The sequence below is a fragment of the Gorilla gorilla genome, chromosome 11 (assembly GCF_029281585.2).
Source record: "Gorilla gorilla gorilla isolate KB3781 chromosome 11, NHGRI_mGorGor1-v2.1_pri, whole genome shotgun sequence".
Classification (NCBI taxonomy): Eukaryota; Metazoa; Chordata; class Mammalia; order Primates; family Hominidae; genus Gorilla; species Gorilla gorilla.
Genome location: NC_073235.2, coordinates 127,533,015 through 127,554,528, shown reverse-complemented (window position 1 = coordinate 127,554,528; position 21,514 = coordinate 127,533,015). Strand labels below are relative to the sequence as shown.

The 21,514-nt window shown below is 41.1% G+C and overlaps 1 protein-coding gene across 11 annotated transcripts in view; it reads left to right on the top strand.

The window, feature by feature from the left end:
• DOCK10 (dedicator of cytokinesis 10) overlaps window positions 1–21,514 on the top strand; it is a 281,316-nt gene that overhangs the window by 197,054 nt on the left and 62,748 nt on the right. For all 11 annotated transcript variants that reach the window (XM_055380571.2, XM_063695244.1, XM_055380574.2 and 8 more), the window contains exons 20-27: window positions 3,550–3,673; window positions 3,868–3,989; window positions 4,353–4,439; window positions 7,305–7,397; window positions 9,129–9,247; window positions 11,361–11,430; window positions 14,940–15,053; window positions 16,980–17,051. In XM_055380571.2, the coding sequence (XP_055236546.1) occupies window positions 3,550–3,673; window positions 3,868–3,989; window positions 4,353–4,439; window positions 7,305–7,397; window positions 9,129–9,247; window positions 11,361–11,430; window positions 14,940–15,053; window positions 16,980–17,051 (801 nt within the window). The remainder of the gene's footprint in view (window positions 1–3,549; window positions 3,674–3,867; window positions 3,990–4,352; window positions 4,440–7,304; window positions 7,398–9,128; window positions 9,248–11,360; window positions 11,431–14,939; window positions 15,054–16,979; window positions 17,052–21,514) is intronic.

The following is a 21,514-nucleotide window of genomic DNA, read 5'->3' as shown; positions in this document are numbered from 1 at the left end:
ACCATCCTGGCCAACATGGTGAAACCCCATCTCTACTAAAAATACAAAAATTAGCTGGGCATGGTGGCACGTGCCTGTAATCCCAGCTACTCGGGAGGCTGAGGCAGGAGACTCACTTGAACCAGGGAGTCGGAGATTGTGGTGAGCTGAGATCATGCCACTCGCTGCACTCCATCCTGGCAACAGAGCAAGACTCCATCTCAACTAAAAAAATTAAAATTTAAATTTTAAAAAAAGATGCTTTTAGTGCTGGGATATATCTTTTCTTCTTTTCTTTTTCAGTGAACAATTTTTTTTCTTTTATTTCACTGACTAGTGAAGAGATTGTGTTAAATAGCTTTACCAATGAATGAATGGCAGCATTTCATGTCATAAGGAAGAGAACAGAGAACTAGAGCCTGAGCCAATTCCATGGCTTATAACATGCCTGAACTTAAGTGAGCTTGGATCCCATCATCTCTAAACATGACAGGGAACAAGCCTTGCCCTGGCAGACTTCCAAGACTCCTGCTGTGTGCCAAGCCTCAAGCTAAATTCCATGCACACATCATCTCCCTTAATCCCCACAGTAATTCCAAGAAGTTGGCACTATTATTACCTCCCTATTTGATGGATGAGAAAACTGTGGCTCAGAGAAGTCAAGTAAATTTACCAAGGGCACATAATAAGTGAGAGAAATCAAACCAGACCATGTGACTCCACAGCCTGAAGCTTCACCATTCTGCTCTAACACATAGAAAGTCATTGGGCTCATGGTCAATTACTATATACACGTTAGCTTACGTTACAAACAACTTTAGACAAACAAGTTTCAGTGAAAAAATTTAATTTCTAACCATAAAGTGAAGGTCTGACTAGTGCAGCCTGCTGATGGGATGCCTGAGATTCACAATATCACAGCTTTTGTAGACGTTTTCGATGGCTGCTTTCACACATTATCACCATTTAGCAGCTTAAAACAGCATGCAATTGTTATCTTGCTGTTTTGGTGGTACGAAGTCTGAAATGACTCACAGGGCTAAAATCGAGCTTGCAGCAGGGTGACGAGCCTTCAGGAGGTTCTAGGGAAGATTCCAGTTCATCTCCTTTTCCAGCTTCTAGAGGCTGCCCACATTTCTTGGCTTTTGAGCCTTCCCAACAATCCCATCACTCTGACCTCGGCTTCTGTATCGTTTCTCTTATGACTCTGCCTTCCTCTTATAAGGACTTTTGTGATGACACTGTGCTCATTTGGAAAATCCAGGATAATCTCCCCATCTCATGGTCCTTAACTTAGTCACATCTGCTAAGTCCTACTTACCAGGTAAGGTAGCATATTGGCAGGATTAGAACACTCAGGACATCTAGTGGGTGCTGTCTTTCTGTCTCCCACACTGTGCACATTAATCATTTAAAAACCAATTAAAGGAACACCAGTGAAACTACCTGCCTGACATTATTTCAGTCTTCCATATGCATTTAGTGCTCTTTAATTTTTCCCACACAAATTCAGGACAGAAAGTGAAAAACAGTTAAGCAAAAACCATGACCACATTACAGAATATTTACTGCTATTGGTTGGCCAAAGGGTCAACTGGTGGACAAAGCCCGTCTGGAAGATGCATTTTCTGTAGATATATGATTTTTTAAAAAATTAATATTCTTACTGTTGTTAACTGTTTTAATCTTTCTCATTCTCATGTGTTTCCTGGAAGCCTCATGAAAGCCATGAGCTTTTTCACATGAGAATATGGACAGTTCTGGGAACTACTCAGTTGCTGAGATTGAGCTGCCTGCAGCTTACCGGAGTTCCAATGCAAAGTGATCATCCCAAGATGTGGGTTCTTGTCCTGAAAGATCCTCTTACTGACCACACCATCTTCACAGTAACTCAGAGCCCCCTAACGTGCAGCCCTGGTTCCTAACACTGTGCCATGCTACTTCACAAGGCTACTGGGGAAAATGAAATGATGGTGTACGTGGCAGGGCTTTGAAAACTCAAAAGCACAATAAAATGTAAACAGTTAGTTGAAAACAATTCTTTCCAGAAATAGGGAGTATGCCCTTCATTCAGTATATTGTTTACCTAGATCCATTTTAATTTTATTTTCATTCAGAAGCATTATTTGTATAGCTACAGCATGGCCAGTTCCCAAAATGTCTCATTAGTTCTCACAGTAACACAGATATGTTTGTTAGTTTTAAAAAAAGAGATCAATTCCATGCCGAAGCGGCATCATTTGCTATACCATATTACTCAACAATGTGCATATGAATTGTCTGGGGATCCTGTGAAAGGGCAGATTGCAATTGAGTGTGTCTAGGTTAATGTCTGAGACTCCAGCCTAGGCAACAAAGTAAGACATCTGTCTCTACAACAAGAACAACAACAAAAATCAAAAAGTTAGCCAGAGGTTATGGCCAGCCGCAGTGGCTCATGCCTGTAATCCCAGCACTTCGGGAGGCTGAGGCGGGCGGATCACAAGGTCAAGAGATTGAGACCATCCTGGCCAACATGGTGAAACCCTATCTCTACAAAAAATACAAAAATTATCTAGGTGTGGTGGCGTGCTCCTGTAGTCCCAGCTACTCGGGAGGCTGAGGCAGGAGAATCACTTGAACCCAGGAAGCGGAGGTTGCAGTGAGCTATCGTGCCACTGCACTGTAGCCTGGTGACAGAGCAAGACTCCATCTCAAAAAAAAAAAAAAAAATGCCAGAGGTCAAGGCTGCAGTGAGCTGTGTTTGTACCACTGCACTCTAGTCTGGGCAACAAATGCAAGACCCTGTCTCCAAAATGAAAAAAAAACTTCTGCATTTCTAATGAACTGCCAAGTGATGCTTATGCAACTGGTCCCCAGCCACACTTTGGGAGGCACGGACTTACTGTTGATTCAATTCGTGTCCCTTAATGACAGTTCCTTGATGTGTGTCTTATCTATATTCTGCAGTTACATTTGTGTGTGTGTTTATGCATATGTATGTGCATGTATTTAGTCCATACCCTAGTAGCATGAAGTATCTAATGAGAAACACTAGGTATTCTAAATTATCATCATCCATCACAATAAAAAAGTAAAAATATCAACATGTGAATACATCACCGCTAGCAGAAACAATATTTATTGAGCATTAAATCAGTGCATCTAGCACTATTAAACATGGACCTAGATTTCAGTTAAAGAATTTTTAGGCCTGGTGTGGTGGCTCATGCCTGTAATCCCAGCACTTTGGGAGGCCAAGGCAGGTGGATCACTTGAGGTCAGGAGTTTGAGACCAGCCTGGCCAACATGGTGAAACCCCATCTCTACTAAAATACAAAAATTAGCTTGGCATGGTAATGTGTGCCTGTAATCCCAGCTACTGGGAAGACTAAGGCAGGAGAATTGCTTGAACCCAGGAGGCAGAGGTTGCAGTGAGCCTAGATCATGCCATTGCACTCCAGCGTAGGCGACAGAGTAAGACGCAGTCTCAAAAAAAAAAAAGATTGTTTAAAAAGGTATGCTTTGTCTTGCTCTGATATTGAGCAAATGATTTTAATCTCAGTCCAACTATGGTTTCTTTCGTTGCAGGTGAAAATTGAGCTACCAACACAACTCCATGAGAAACACCATATTTTGTTTTCTTTTTATCACGTCACCTGTGACATCAATGCAAAAGCTAATGTCAAAAAGAAGGAGGCTCTGGAAACGTCAGGTACTGCCAGGAAGAAATCTGAGGCAGAGTCACATGTCTTCTGTCTGAATTGGTTTGGAGAGTGTTTTCAAAGCCCTGATTTATTGAATTATTTTTCATGAAATTTAGTGTTCGTAAATAATAGATAGCGTTACTGTGACTTCTTACCATGGAGGTTTGTACTCAGAATTTTTGTTGGTTATTCTTTTGCACAGTTGGATATGCTTGGCTTCCTCTGATGAAACACGATCAGATAGCTTCTCAAGAGTACAACATCCCAATAGCAACAAGTCTGCCTCCTAATTATTTAAGCTTTCAAGATTCTGCAAGCGGAAAGGTATTGAATAATGTGTAATTTAAGATTTTAAAAAAGCACACCAGCTTAATGGCATAAGATTATCTTCTTTCTCTGCTACTTAAGATCATAGTGGACATGTCCCTTGTAGCTATGAATCAAGTGTACCTATGCCACATCTCTTGTTTAGCTTATGGCCACTGGAAATGATCTGTTAAAAATGATCCCGATGTCATATTGGTCTCATCTACCAATAGGGCTAAATGTATTTGCATCTTTTATTTTCCACCTGTAGCTGATACAAGATTAATGGATCAGAACAGCACATTAACATAAACTAAACAATCTATTTATTTTCTTTCTCTCGAATTGTCCCAGTGACAGTAAACAAACTTTATTTTGCAGCATGGTGGGAGTGACATTAAATGGGTTGATGGTGGCAAACCACTTTTCAAAGTGTCGACATTTGTTGTATCAACAGTAAATACTCAGGTGAGTATGTTGACCTGAAATACTAGCATTTTCTCTAACTCACAGCATCATGAGGTAATTCCCCTATTTACAGGATGAGACTAATCATTTCATGAAGTGTCAGAAAGGCAGGTGTTTGAATACTACAAAGGAAGAATGTTAAGGGCATAATTTGATGCCTCCCTCAAGATAGATAGAATGTCCTAATCCCTTAAGCCCAGACACCATAAAACTTCAGACCAAAATACCAGAAGTGTATTTAATAGGATCACACTCCCCTTGGAGTATGGTTTGCTTCCACTGACCACACTCATGTGTTAAAAATGTTAAATGTTAAAAGTAAAGGCCAGGCCCGGTGGCTCACTCCTGTAATCCCAGGACTTTGGGAGGCCGAGGCGGGCAGATTACCTGAGTTCGGGGGTTCAAGACCAGCCTGACCAACATGGAGAAACCCCATCTCTACTAAAAATACAAAATTAGTCAGGCATGGTGACGCATGCCTGCAATTCCCAGCCACTCGGGAGGCTGAGGCAGGAGAATCTCTTGAACTCGGGAGGCGGAGGTTGCATTGAGCTGAGATCGTGCCATTGCACTCCAGCCTGGGCAACAAGAGCGAAACTGCATCTCAAAAATAATAATAAAAAAATAAAGACAGACTTCAGATCTTTACCTGAAAACCAAGTCCAATCCCCAGTGCTTTCCCAGGGCTCACCTAATGGGAAGGCCATGAGGTTGGCAGAACTGCATTTGAGAGCCACCCCACCTAATTTCTGGCTCCATTACCCTGGGCAAGTCACTTTACCTCTGATATCCTTATTTCCTCATCAAGAAACGATATCAACAGAGTCTCTGCTACCTAAGGTTGTAGCAAATGTGATCCAAAGGAGAAATATTTCAAAATGTGATCAAAATGAGAAATATTTCATGAAGTGCAAAAGTCTATACACGTATAATTATTACCATTGTTAAATTACCACAAACTCATTCCTTCCGTGGCAAGGCAGCTTATTTTACCACAATGTGAGTTTTCTGGCAACAGATATAAACTATACATTGTTACAAGTACATAAAATATGTATTTCTCCTTTCTTAAGTTTAATGTGTATCTGCTTTTCATTTTTTGCTTCATGCTGCTTTATCTGTAAGCCATACTTGATCCATAAGAAAAATGAAATAATCCAGGCATCATATATACGTTGGACCAAAATTTCTCTCGGCAACCTCTGAGGCTTCAAGTCCAATTGACTTCTTATCCCTAGCCCTGCACCCACAACGATTTAAACCCATCTTTTCTCTGATGCCATCAGCCCTGGTCAAGTTCCACAAAACACTCAATCTCCACCAAACCCTATATTTTTGTATATCTCAGCAGCTCCTCAGTTTCTCTTTCTCATGCTTCCAGCTGCTTTCTCCAAATAGCTGAGGTCTCTGACTCACCACGACACACCCTCTCTCTACCTCGACTCTCACCACCCACGCGCTGGCAGCATTTACCTCAGTTTTCAAACACCCAAGGCCCTCCAGCCAAACAATATCCACCTAGTTCCCGCAAGACCCAGTGATTCCTTTGACACTCAGCCCCTCCTCAGTGGGGAAGGGAAGCTCTCCCACTCTCCCTCCCTGGCTATTATGAACCATATCACATGGGGTGGACACTCCCCGCAATATGGGGAGTAATTGCACTCCCCTTTCCCTGCCACCCCCCACCCCCACTGTGGCTATTACAAACCATATTGCAGGGGGTGGACACCCCCCTTCCCCTTGTTGGTCTGGTTGGTTCCTACCCATCCTTCAGATCTTAGCTCAGTTGTCACTTCCTCTAAGAAGCCTTCCCTGTTCCCTGACCCAACAGACAAAGCTGGGCCATCTTGTCACTCATCCAGATGGCATCTGCTTTGTGTTTGAAGTGCTCATCAAATGTGATTACATAGGTGTGTGTGGAAGTAGTGGTGTCGTGCTGGCCTTCCCGCCTTAATGGAAGGTACACAGAGGAAGGGGTTGGGCCTTCCTTGCCCTCTGCTCTGTCCTCCCTCAGTGCCTGCTAAGACCCTGGTATGCAGTCAGCTTTCCATAAATAATGAGCAAATAGACGAATCAATGAATTGATACTTAAAGGGAAAACAGTAGTCTCTAGTCAAAAAAGAGCTACACTTAGAAAAGAGAAAATAGCGCACACACACACACACGCACACACACACAGTGGCCTGAGGGAAATGAGGAAAACCCAACCCAAGCTACAAATGCCTTTCTGGAATCATAGAAAGCCAGGGAAACATTCAGAGTGTGTCCTCACACAAGTTCTTTATCTCACTGCCTGACTGTGTAGCTCCCACCCTCAGGGCAGAACTTAGAGAATTTTCCAGGTACCACCTTCTGGAAGTAAATTTCAAGTGTTATAGTCAGTTCTATTCTAAGATAATGAGTTGTGGACTTTCTAATCTGGGGCTAATTCAGGCATTCTAAGCCTAAAAATATGCCCTGTAGATATTAAAGAGTACGCATTGTCACGTGTGTCAAGGATGGTATAGAAGAAATTGGTAGAAGTCTATGGAAGAAGCAGGAGTGGGAAGATAAATGAAGAAAATTTTTCTAAACACAAAAAGCACAACCAAGGGAAGTAATTCTCCAGCCATTGTCATGTGGTTGAATAGAACAACAAAACCTCTTAGAATGAAATAGAAGAGAGAGTGGGCTTTGTAGTTCATGCAGAGCCTTCACTAGGCCAGAAATGTCCACATCAAAGCTTTGTTCCTCTGACTCCTTAATAAAGCATTTGCACTTCGAGGCATCAATCCTACAGAAATGCTTATCTCACGTCACAGTGGTTTGTGTTTGTAACACGGTTTACGTGTCATCAGAAATAAATACTTTTTTTTGCTGTTGTAGGATCCACATGTGAATGCATTTTTCCAAGAGTGCCAAAAAAGAGAGAAAGATATGTCTCAGTCACCTACCTCAAATTTCATCCGCTCTTGTAAGGTAACATGACATGCAAGCAGTTTCAGTGATCTCCAGGGTAAAAATGTGCAAAAGAGACTTTTACATTTTCCACCGATGGGCAAACTGGGAGACAATTATTACTCAAGATTTTTTAATACCTTATCAATTCAGAGAATAAATGATTTTATTTCATAATTTCTGAATAGTTTCTGTTTCTTGACTTAAAAGACAAGCAAAAATCAGTTTTTTCCAAAATAAAAACAATTGAAAATCAGAATCAATTTATTCTAAATTAATTATTAAATCACGAGTCCTTGCAACATTACCATCATGCCTATATTCCATACTAATTGCAATAAAGAATAAAGCCAGATAAAGGTGGGCTACAGTGTTCATACTCAAGTTCTGAAAAAAATACCAGCAGAATATACTTTATTTTTTTCTAATGTATTCATTTTTTAATTAACAAAGAAAAATTATATACCTTTATTGTATACAGTATGATGTTTGGAAATATGTATACATTATGTAACAGCTTCATTGAGTTAATTACTGTATTTATTATATCACATACTTATAATTTTTAAGGTTATAACACTAAATATCCACTCTCTTAGAGATTTTTAAGAATATAACACATTTTTATTAACTATAGTGACCATGTTGTGCAATATTCCTCCTATCTATCTAGCTGAAATTTTGTATCCTTTGATCAACATCTCCCAGCACTCCCCTCCCTAGCCCCTGGTAACCACCATTCCACTCTCTACTTCTATGAATTCAACTTTTTTAGATCCCACATATAAATGAGATCATGTGGTATTTGTCTTTCTGTGCCTGGCTCATTTCACTTAGCATAATATACTCCGGGTTCCTCCATGTTGTTGCAAATGACCTAATTTCCTTCCTTTTTAAGGCTGTATAGTATTCCATTATGTTTATGTACCACATTTTCTTTACCCATTTCATTTGTTGATGGACACTTGGATTGATTCTATATCTTGGCTGCAGTGAATAGTGCTGCAGTAAAGATGGGAATAGACATCTTCAGCATACTGATCTCATTTCCTTTGGATATACATCCAGTAGTGGGATTGCTAAATTATATGGTAGTGCTATTTTTAATTTTTTGAGGAACCTTCATATTGTTTTCCATAGTGGCTCTTCTGATTTACATTCTTACCAGCAATGTGCAAGTGTTCCTTCTCCTCCACACCCTCTCCAATAATTATTATCTTTCACCTTTTTTGACAACAGCCATTTTAACAGATATGAGGTGATGTCCCACTGTGGTTTTAATTTGCATTTCTCCAATGATTAATGATGTTGAACATTTTTTATGTATCTGTTGGCCATTTGTACACCTTCTTTTGAGAAATGTCTATTTGGGTCCCTTGCCCACTTTTTCATTGGGTTATTTGTTTTCTTACTATTGAGTTGTTTGAGTTCATTATATATTTTGGATATTAACCCTTTCTAAGATGTATGGTTTGCAAATATTTTCCTCCATTCAATGGAGTAAAGTTGTCTCTTTACTCCATTGAGTGTTTCCTTGGCTGTGCTGAAAACTTTTAGTTTGATATGCCATTTGTCTGTTTTCACTTTGCTGCCTGAGCTTTGAGGGTCATATCCAAAAAATCATTGCCCGGTCTAATGTCACGAAGTTTTTCTCCTTATGTTTTCTTCTCATAGATTTATAGTTTCAGGTCTTGAATGTAGGACATGCTTCAAATTTAATTGGTATCCTTTTTTTCTGCCAATTTACTACAGAACTTATTGAATGTGGAAAAGATTCATGCAATCATGAGTTTTCTGCCTATAATTTTGAATCAGCTCTTCAAAGTTCTGGTACAGAATGAGGAAGATGAAATAACTACAACTGTCACCAGGTATCCATAACACAACCTTAAGAGGAGAGACTTTATAATGTGTAGTTACATAAACTCTTAATTATAACTAAACAGTCATCTACTGTTGTGTGTTTACATTTCATGTGAACACATCTCAAATTTAAGCATTCTCCACTCTTGACTCCTTACCTTCTGGTCTCTTATTATTAGTAGTAAAGTGTTAGACCTCTTTTTCTTTGATTTTTAAATTAAACTTTTTATTTTGAGATCACGGTAGATTCATGTGCAATTGTAAAACATAATTCAGAGTTTCCCATGTGCCCTTTACCTGGTTTTCCCCACTGGCAACATCTTCCATACAGGTGTAGAATCATACAGTATGTAAATGTTTGGAATTGGCTTTTTCATGTAACATAATTCTCTGGAGATTCATCCAGATCATTGCATCTATCAGTAGTTCACTCCTTTTCATTGCAGAGTAGTATTCCACGATGTGGATGCACCACGTATGTTTAATTATTCACCTGTTGAAGGACATCTGGAGTGTCTCTAGTTTAGGGCTGTTATGAATAAAAGTGCTATGAACGGCTGGGCCCGGTGGCTCACGCCTGTCATCCCAGCACTTTGGGAGGCCGAGGCCGGCGGATCACAAGGACAGGAGATCGAGACCATCCTGCCTAACATGGTGAAACCCCATCTCTACTAAAAAAAAAAAAAAAAAAAAAATTACAAAAAATTAGCCAGGCGTGGTAGTGGGTGCCTGTAGTCCCAGCTACTCGGGAGGCTGAGGCAGGAGAATGGCGTGAACCCGGGAGGCGGAGCTTGCAGTGAGCTGAGATTGCGCCACTGCACTCCAGCCTGGGTGAAAGAGCGAGACTCCGTCTCAAAAAAAAAAAAAAGTGCTATGAACATTCATGTAGAGGTTTTGGGTAAACATAAGTCTTCGTTTCTCTTAAGTAAATGCCCAAAGTGTAATTGCTGGGGGGCAGGGTGGTTGCATGTTTGATATTTAAGAAAGTGCCTATTCTCCAGAGTGGCTGTATAATTTTGCATTCCCACAAGAACCTTTTTTTAAGTATTAAATGCTTTAACTGTTCTCACTTTAAATTTGGCTATACTGAATTCTTCCAACATCTCTAATCTGGCCAATGCCTTCACAAATCACAATTTCTTCTTTATAGAGATAGTGTTTTGAATTAATTATTAAATTATATATTTGTGCTGTTCATTTTTTAAAAAAAATTTAGTCATAGCATTCTGGAAAAAAATGTTACTTTTGGCATTGAAATGTTTCCAGTATCTTTCTAACTCACAGGCATATTACTGACCTCTTTCTGAATGAGGGTTTGTAGCCTAGTTTTTAAAGCAGAGCCTGAAATTCTGGACAATTTAAATATCTCTAATGGCTTCACAACCATCCAGTTCTGGACCTGCATCAAAAGTCCCCAGCTGTGCCTTCAACTCATGCTCTTTTCAGCATGTGAATGTGTGTCTGTGTTGGCAAGACTCCTAGATATTGCAGCTGATAGATGTGTTGAAATTCTGAGATATTCCTAAGCACTATAGCCATGGAGCAGCTGGTAGTGTTAATGTGAAAAAAGATCCACCTGTACATCATTGCTGCTAGAAACCCCAACCCAGCTAAGGGAAAAACAAAGCAAAACAAAACAACTGCATCTTAACCTAATTACTTTTTCCAAAAGCATATATAGTGCTTATAGGTTGGAAGGCAAGCCCGTTTCAAATGAAATATGATTATTAATTTGAAATTAAAAGTCTAAAATTTTAATTAGGCACTAAAAATAATCCCTTTTGCAAAAAGATAATGTCAAAAACGCACAGACCATAATTAGCACATTCAACTTGGACAAAAAGTCTCCATTGTGATATTACAACACTACTTATATCTTTGTGTTTCAAAGTTTCAAAGCTGGAAATGGCTAATCAATGGAAATGGCTCATTGATGCTATAGATATTAAATGCCCAGTATTGGATATGGGGCTGAGGAGGGCAAGGAAGGAGTCAGAGATTGGTTCATTCATTCACCCAGTAATTATTAAATACCCAATTTACAAAGCACTGTAATGACAAACTAAAGCGGGGTTTTTCTGCCCTCTCCAGAAAGGCCACTGAACAGCTTTGCTTTTGCAGGGTTCTGACTGACATTGTGGCCAAGTGCCATGAGGAGCAGCTAGATCATTCTGTCCAGTCATATATTAAGGTATGAAATGCCTCTTGGAAATTGCTCATATCCCCTTGTGCTGTGTGGCTTGTCTCATTTCCTGTCTGCAGTAAGTGGGAAGTTTTCTCCCTTTAACTGAGTGGCGCCCACCACAGTAATATCAGGAATTTGCCTTAGCTACTTAGAATTCCATCTCTTTGCATTAATGGGCTAGGTGAATTTTTAAATATATAAATAATGTGTACCTGTGCACATAAATAATTAAATGCGGAGAGAGAGGAAAGAAAAAGATAGAGGAGAAAACTAAAGTGCTGTCCTTTTGAAGTCAACATTACAAGTAAATGAGATTCCTGTGTTAATTTAAGGAAGACTTTCCTGTTGGTTTGTTGAATGCTCTGTGTTTCCTCTGTAATGCTTTCTTAGCTCTTTCTATTGTTTTCTCAGGCATTATTTCATTTCCCAGTTACTGTATATTTGTACCTGCTTCTGGTATGTTAAGTCCTTTATCTTCTGGCATGAACCACTTGCCCATTCCATCAGTGTGCACTGCTTCTTCCAGTGTCCTACGTCAAGTGTTCACTCAGAGACGCTTCTATTCTCATTTCCAGTTGGCCTGTGGATTAATGCCAGTGAACTTGTGATGATGTTTGCACTTTCATAGTTCCCACCTAAATGTCATCCTCTTGAATGAAAAGAAAGAACCCATCCAGAAATACAGAAGAGTATCTTAAATTACTTTATAATACATAGAGGACCTAAATCTCTTATTTTTTTTCCTATGCATAGATTAAATCTTTTTGAGACATAGCTTTTTCATCAAAAAACTGTATTCTCTTAATATGTATGCACAGACAGATACTCATATATTCAAGATGTCTAGAAACTTGTTAAAAAAAAAAATCGGCCGAGCGTGGTGGCTCACGCCTGTAATCCAAGCACTTTGGGAGGCCGAGGTGGGCGGATCACGAGGTCAGGAGATTGAGACCATCCTGGCTAACACAGTGAAACCCTGTCTCTACTAAAAATACAAAAAATTAGCCAGGCGTGGTGGTGGGCGCCTGTAGTCCCAGCTACTTGGGAGGCTGAGGCAGGAGAATGGCGTGAACCCAGGAGGCAGAGCTTGCAGTGAGCCAAGATTGCGCCACTGCACTCCAGCCTGGGCAACAGAGCAAGACTCCATTTCAAAAAAAAAAAAAAAAATTCCACGCTCCCATAAAAGGAAGTAACTAGAAATTGCATTCTGGAGTGAACCCCTCTGAGATACCATCTGTAAGGAAATTTTTTTCATTACAGTTTTTATATCCATATGTTTTCTATCTGCCAGAAATGTTGGTTGTCTTCCAAAATGCCAAAGCATGAGTATGTGCCCTTTTTAAACATAGGCTATATGCCAAAAATAGTTATTTCACAATAATTTCTCTATTGTATAATTTTACCCAATAAGATCCACATCTCAACTGCAAAAAGCCAGTTCCACCTACACATGCCTTTTTAGTTTGCTCCCTAAGATAGGGTCATAGCTTAGTTTTATAGAGTATCGATGAATTTACCATTCAACAGAATCACCTGGAGAACTTTCACCCTCTCAATGCTTCATTACCCGAATGTTTCATTTCAATCCTTAAAGGGACTGAGAAGGAGAAAAAAAGTTACTGATCCATCTTACACACAAGCATCTCCATTTCAACACATATTATTTTCCTCATGTCAGTGGGATCATTGAAAATTACATTAAGAACCCTCCGGTGTTGTGACTATTTTTGTGATTACCAAGGCTAGCTCTTTGTGAATACCTCAAATCTCAGACTTTCTACCGATGATGCTCCTGGAGAGATGCATTAGAAATGCATCCTGGCGTGACCTTTATTTTTAACCAGGATATCTGAAATACCCAACAAGACCATCTCATTTTATAATACAAGAGATTATCTATTTAGTTGCTTTAAGTGATTCAAATCCAAAAATACACCTATGTGGAATTTTAGGCTGATAACAATTTTATAATAAATTTTAACATATCTAAAACAAATACCTCCTAATAAATATAATCAACTCGCATTTTACTCGGGAAAGAACACTAAGCTGGCAAGTAAGAGACTAGATTCTAGTCAATTCTAGACTTGAGCAGTCAGCCTCTCTGAACCTCAGTTTTCTCCTCTGTGACATGAGATGAAATGACCAAAGGAACATTCAGTTCTATCATTCTGTGATTGGACTCTTGTTACAGTGCGTGCTTGAATGTCCTCCAAAGATGTGATATTTAATACAATTTGTATTTATTTAGAAGTTATCTAAACACCATTTCAAGTTCAGTGGTGCTAAATGCTGCTAACTCACTTCATCTACAATATTCAAAATGCACACATACACCGTGTCTTTTTCAAAGATGCGTGTCTAAAGCCAGTCTAATTAAATGCCACGGTTAACAGTGATTTGTAGCACCGATGGGTTACAGTCAAAATTTTAAAATAAGAATATTTCAGTGCCAGTTTAAATGCCCTTCAGGCTAAATAACTGTGCATGGCATGAGCTCATTGATGATGACATTACTCTCATCTGAGGTATAATCCATGAGAGGGAAAAATTGTATTACTCTTGATTTTATCTAGTTTCATGCATCCATTAACTTCATCTTTCTCCTTTGAGATGAGCTTGGAGAAGTCAAATCCCACCATGACAAGTTAGGTGCCAATGTGCTACAAAGTTTAAAGAAACAGTTACAGATCCAAAAGCTAATGTGCCTCTACATTAAGCCATTCATTCTCTTTCCTGCCTTCACTCTCAATTATGGTGAAATCCGAATTGTGAAAATTATGAAGAAATGTCCTTCCACGAGGCAAACCCAATTCATAAGTGAAATATTATAATTCAGTAATAAGCATTTTATATTTGAACTTTATGTATGTGCATAAATTGATACTGATATTCTTAAGAGACGAAGAAATACTGAAAACTAGCCATTATGTGCCCTCAGTGGTGCATGCCAAAACCAATTTTTTGAGGAAAAAAAATAAGTATGCAGCATTTGTTATCTTACTGATGGCCAATGTTCATGAACGCCTTGATAGTGTGTCTAAGCATGGGATCATAGACCCTGGGCTTGTGGGGAGCTCACCTACTGGCATCTGGAAGGCACTGGCTTCCCCACTTGGCTATTTGAGTGGGTGCTCTACCCTTTCAGGATGAAGAATTGCTACCATGCCACCTGTTACCAGTGGAGGAAGGAGAAGGGGAATGTGTCCTAAGTAGGTGGGTCAAAGCCCTCCATGTTTCCTTGAATGTGCTAAATGGCTCTCTGGCTCTTTCTCTTCATTTCTACAAAGAGTTTCAAGGAGAGCTTAGGTGAGCAAGGCCCTACTTCTGCAAAGCCCTAAATAGGAACAGGTGTGTACTGCTCTTATCATTGGGCCTGCATTTATCTCATGGCAAAATCTGGCATGAGCAGATAATTTAGAGACATAAGTTATTCACATGACATAGTTGACATAGTTTTTGAAGCTTCATTTTTCAAAGTATTTAACTTTATTCACTTTTTGGATTTTCTTCAGTTCGTGTTCAAGACCAGGGCATGCAAGGAGAGGACTGTACATGAGGAACTGGCTAAAAATGTGACTGGTCTTTTGAAATCAAATGACTCAACAACAGTAAAGCATGTCCTAAAGGTAAGAATTTAAAGATGGTCCTTTAACTGTGAGTGCCAGGCATGGGTCACGCTTACTCCTGGAAAATGATAGGAGTCATTGATTTTCATAGACTTTTTCTCTTGCAGTTTCCACCATAAGGTTCATATTGAAACTTAGCATATAAAGATACTAAGCAAAAAAGATCTATATCGAGACAACATAGAAAAAAGTAGAGTGGGCCAGGTGCAGTGGCTCACCTCTGTAATCCCAGCATTTTAGGAGGCTGAGATGGGCAGATCACCTGAGGTCAGGAGTTCAAGACAAGCCTGGCCAACATGGTGAAACCCCATCTCTACTAAAAATGCAAAAACAAAATTAGCCAGGAGTGGTGACAGATGCCTGTAATCCCAGCTACTCAGGAGGCAGAGGCAGGGGAATCGCTTGAACCCGGGAGGCAGAGGTTGCAGTGAGCCGAGATCATGCCATTGCACTCCAGCCTGGGCAACAAGACCAGAGAGAAAGAGAGAGAGAGAGAGAGATACATAGATAGACATTGTATGTAAAAAATTGTAGAACAGGTAAGAATTGGGCATTGTGAGTGCTGAAGGTGCAGGGGAGATTTGAAGTTTTAAATAGAATGGTCAGGATATCTGATGGAGAAGGTAATTCTTGAGCAAAAAAAAAAATATGAAGTCGAAGAGGGTGCTGGCCATGGGGATGCTCAGAGGGAAAGACCTGTGTGAAGTCATCAGGCAGCAGCATGGCTGGTGTGTCTGCAGGAGACAGGGAGGACACTGTGGCAGGAGACAGGGAGGACACTGTGGCTGGAGCCAAGTGAGCAGAAAGAAAAAAAAAGATGGAAGATGAAGTCATGGAAGCCACTGGAGGCTTGGGAGTTAGCATAGGCCAGGCGTTCCCACTCAGAGCAGAACTGGGAATTGTGTCGTTGGAGGGTTTTGCACAGAGGAGTAATGTTTTAAACCAAGCTGACCTTGGCTTAAAAGGATCCCTCTGACTGCTGTGTTGAGAATCGACTACAGTGGGATAAAAATGTAGACTGCAACCACTTGAGGGGCTATCAGAGAAGCAGGATCCTCTGGGGAGAGTCACTGCTCAGTTAAAATACGGAGTGAAGGGAATGCTCGGAGAAGAATTGCATCTTGAAGAGATCGTGCTAACGATGGACCATGTGCTCTGGAAGGTGGGGTGGGTGGGTTTCAGGAGATTGGAAGCAGTGGAGCGTGCAGATATATAAGGGAATATGTGGAGAGGGCAGTAGAGGAGTTGAGGCTTCATCTGTCATCAGACGTGAACAGGCAAAAGCTCAATTTCATTAGTGCTGGTGGTTTCAAGGAAAATAGTGGAGGCAGGCCAGAGTGCTAAGGGATGGAGAGGGGTAGGAGTCTGTTGAATTAAGAGACAAATGTTGGCAATCTCAGAAGAATACATAGAGGATAGTTCCATTCATATGAAGTTCAGTGGCCAGATGAACTAAATATCCCTTCATTGTATAAGTATTCATAGCAAAATTGTGAAGTAAAGCAAAGGAATGATTAGCACAAAATTTAAAACTGTTATCTGTGGTGGAAGGAGTAGGAGGCAGGCCAGAGTGCTAAGGGGTGGAGAGGGGTAGGAGTCTGTTGAATTAAGAGACAAAAGTTTGTTTAGTTTTGTTTAACTAGGTGAAACAACTAGAACATCCCTTGAATAAATATTTCGTAAAACAACTGCTTAGTCAGTCATGCTAAGTAAACTTGTAACTTGTTTTAGTTTAAACGTTTTTTGAGAGGATTGAGATAAAAATCATCCCACTGTAATAGAGAATATTTTACTGCTCTAATTCATTTAGTTTCAAAGAATACATTTTAACATAACAATGTTATAGTATTACATATTGCAAAGAAAAAATTATCATTATTTTGCCATAGGATAATAAATGTCTCGTTGCCTTTCTTTTCCCAACAGCATTCCTGGTTCTTCTTTGCAATTATCCTAAAATCGATGGCACAGCACTTGATTGACACAAATAAAATCCAGGTAAGAACATAAGTAATATAATATTATAATATTTTTACAATATTATCCAACAATTACACTAATGATTATGCTGTCATGAGTTCCATTTTTATTTGCTTTATAAACCTTAGCAGTTTACAATAATTACTTTATAAGTAGAAGAAATGATTGTGTACACCGACCAGCACAGGCCCTTCAGAAGCAGATGCCAAGACAATATTGGAAGTGCAAAAGATGTATTGGAGGGAAATAAGTATAAAGGATAAAAGGAACAGGAAAAAGAAATGGGAAAGTCTGATACCTGTAAATGAAAAGGGGGAAGGAAGGAGGATTGGCTAGGAAGAGTCTCACAGTGACAAGGTTTTAGCTGGGCTGATGGGAAGTCTGAGAGCAAAGAGTTGTCATTAGAGGAACCCTGCACTGGGAAGGCCATCGGACTCCAGGACCTTTGCAAGCTAAGTTGTTGACTGGGAGCAGCCTGCGGGGAGGGTAGCCTTGGCATGAATGCTGGAGCATATCGCAAGATACAGCAGCTCTTTATATTCTTCCCACTAGATTCTGTCTTGAAGGAACATTTGAGCGATGTGCATTCCTGGCTGCCACAGTCCAAGTTTGCATGACATATTGTACATGTTCATGAATCTGCTTCCCTGCAGTTCCCATGGGCCTCCCCTCCTGAAAGGAAGCTTAGAAGAGCGACCCTGATGGAATTAATTACAGCCCCTTCCATGGCTTTTCAGGAGCCTATGTATTACTCATCATCACCCGTCCCAACTCTCCATTCTAGATCCCTCTCACTCTAGCTAGCAGCTCCGAAGGTCTTGGTGACTCACCTGGTGATATGACCCAAACCCTCATTCTAGAGTGGTCTCAGCCTCTGATCATCATACTCTACTCACACCAGAGTTGGTACCTATGGCCATTCACAGTTACAATGGAGTGAGGAAGACCAAGAAGCAGCCAAGTAGATCACCTGAGTTCCACACACATTTCTCTGAGCCCCCATTGTGGGTAAGGCCAAGGGAAGACCTCTGGCATTGTCCCTGCCCCACGTGGAGGGTAAATCATAACAATGCTGCATGAGGTGGGGTTGGTGGCGTACAGTTATATTATTTTGATTTACTCTTTTGGTGGGGGAGAAGCAGTGTCAGAAGCTCCCACCTGGCCTCCCCCACTAGGATACCTCCACAGACCAAGCACCCCGTGCAAGCTTACTCCAAATGCCAGTTTTAGTAATACAAATTATACATTTGGAACCAGTTACATGACTATTGGGGGGATCTTTGAACCCAGTGGATCTACTGTTAACAGAACTTTAGTCAGGACTCCACCTTTAATCCCTGTAAGTCCCCACTCTATCGGGGCAGACATGGTGATGCTTTTCATTTCTGGATATCAATGTCAACTCAGATCCTGTGTGCAACAGTCCTTGAACTATATGCCCTTCTTCTCAGTGTACAGTAGCCTGAGTAAATGGCTATAGGGCCCTTTGGAGAAGAATTGATAGACTCATTACAGTATGTATCTACTGCATTGTTGCAGTGGGGGCTTTCCTTTAGGGACCCCATCACCTCTTCAGTCAATGTGTACCAGATCTGAATTGTGATCTGGTCCAGGTCCAGGAACAGACAAAGGAACCATGACTATTCATTGGAATGAACATCCCCATCTTCCAGTTGCCCATTCTTGCCTTCTTTGTTAATATGATGTACCACCATTGCTGGTTGCTGTCTGTTTTGTCCCTAGGAGTTCCAGTCATCATTAACCAGCTCTACAACTCCCTGAGAGTTGGTCCCTCTTGGCTTCCCCACCAGTCTTGCCATTTGTCATGATACTCACAGCCCCCCGGCTCCTGGAGATTAAGCACAGCACATGGCCTCTGTTGTTTTGGTGATCCCTGATCCCCATGGCTGCTCATGAGCCAGCACTGTGACTGCTCCTCCTGCCAACAGATGGGAAACACCCCTGACCTTCTTAATGATATTGGTCCCCAGCACCTTCTTAGTGGCCATGGTGCATGCTGTCTTCTGGTCCTGCCTGGGGAACTTGATACACTGGTGGATCTTCTAGTCTCAATTAATGTCCATTCCTGTATATCCACCTCCCTCCACCTCTTTATTTTTTCCTCTATCCTCTGACAGGACAACCAGACATTTCGACTTTGCTTAAAGTAGGCCATCTCTAGATTCTCAGAGCAACCCTAGCAGTGAGTTGCTCATCCCGTGAGTCCTTATTTAATCCCATGTTCTGAAAAACACCCCCATGTCAATGCATTCTAAGTTACCTGCCCTTACTTTCTGGCCCACATCCTCAATGTACAATTGCAGAGGTTCTGCCCTACCTCCTGGTGGTACATGATAGCTAATTTTTATAGCCTCTTTGGATATATTCTCTTTCCTGCTTTATTAGGCCCAGCAAGCCCCCAGCTGGTTTAAGCTAGGATTTAACCTCCAGGTATTGCCCTGATCACCAGAAGGAGAGGCGGGACAACTCCTCAAGGGTTTGCCTGATTTCTAGCAGGGAGAGGCCTTTGCAATGTCATTTTGCATGGGAGGAGTGCTGACACTTAATAGGGAGGAATTAAACTTCTGCTAGCACTAAGGCTTCAGGGAAGTGTGCAGAGCCACTTCCTCAGAGTCATCCATCCAGAGGTCCTCATCCATGCTTCTAGGCCCCAGGTCTGTGTAACCATGGCCTTGATCTTAGTATGACAGAAATGGCTTGCTGGACCTTTAATCATCTGTAGAGTTCCATAGCTCTTAACTCGCAAATCCTATTTTTGCTTTTCTGCTATTTGTGCTCTCCACTTCTGGAGATGAGAGCCTCCTACCTGGGAGGGAGAGAAAATCTAACACAAAGATAAAAATGGTTCGTATCTCTCTGTTGTTAAGCTCTATTGGGGTCAGGAAACCTCACTGTTGCAATTCCTGCTCTGTCACTAACTTGTTAGCTGACGAAAATGACGCTTAACATCTCAGTGCCTGTTTTCTCATCTGTAAGAAGAGTGGATTGGACTAAAATTCTCCTCTAGTTCCTACCAGTATGCATCTGCTTGTATAGACAGGTCACAAAACACACCTGTGAGCAGCCTAAGAATAAATGAACTGATAATAGCCAGCATGATTGTGTCCAGCAGTTTATCTTCCCCGATTGAGGTTTGCTTTCCATGACTCCTTTCAGTGGTAACCCTCACGCCCTAGTTTTCTTTCAGGAGCCCTGCACCTTCCACTCTAACCATCTCTAATCATCACAGTGGGAAAAGACCTGATATCATCTTTTTTCTTTACTTTTTTTTTTTTTTTTTTGAGACGGAGTTTCGCTCTGTCACCCACACTGGAGTGCAGTGGCATGATCTCGGCATGATCTCGGCAACCACCTCCTGGGTTGAAGTGGTTCTCCTGCCTCAGCCTCCCAAGCAGCTTGGATTACAGGCGCATGCCACCACACCCAGCTAATTTTTGCATTTTTAGTAGAGACGGAGTTTCACCATGTTGGCCAGACTGGTCTCCAACTCCTGACCTCAGGTGATCCACCCACCTCAGCCTCCCAAAGTGCTGGAATTACAGGCATGAGCCACCATGCATGGCCCATTTTTTTTTCCCTTGATACAAGGTCTTACTCCTGTTGCCCAGGCTGGAGTGCAGTGGCACAATCATAGCTCACTGCAGCCTCAACTTCCCCAACTTAGGTGATTCTCTCACCTCAGCATCCCTAGTAGCTGGGACTATAGGCATGGCCACCAAGCCCAGCTAATTTCATATAGATGATTGATAGATGATAGATAGATAGATAGATAGATAGATAGATAGATAGATAGATAGATAGATAATTATATATATTTAGTAAAGATGGGGTTTCATCATGTTGCCCAGGCTGGTCTCAAACTCTTGGGCTCAAGTGATCTGCCCATCTCAGCCTCCCAAAGTACTGGGATTACAGGCGTGAGCCATTGTACCCAGCCCTGATATTATCATTTGACACCAAAGCATTCACAGTAAACTTTTCCCAAGCTATTTGTATTTTCTTTTTTTTTTCTTTTTAAATTGTGAAGTGAATGGTTTTCTCCACTATTAAAGGAATTTCCATCATCCAAGGAGTAAATGTGGAAGATCTGAGGAAGTCAGGGGAGATATCTGGTTTAGTCCTCTGAGAGGTGCAATGTTGTTGGGCACTTGGCCAGTGTGAGTTCCAGTTTCCTGGGAATGGCTGGGTGTAGTTGCTTATGCCTGTAATCCCAGCACTTTGGGAGGCTGAGGTGGGCAGATCACCTGAGGTCAGGAGTTCAAGACTAGCCTAGCCAAAATGGCAAAACCCCGTCTCTATTAAAAATACAAAAGTTAGCTGGATGTGGTGGCACACACCTGTAATCCCAGCTACTCAGGAGGCTGAGGCACGAGAATTGCTTAAACCCGGGAGGTGGAGTTTGCAGTGAGCTGAGATTGCACCACTGCACTCCAGCCTGGGCCACAGAGACTCCGTCTCAA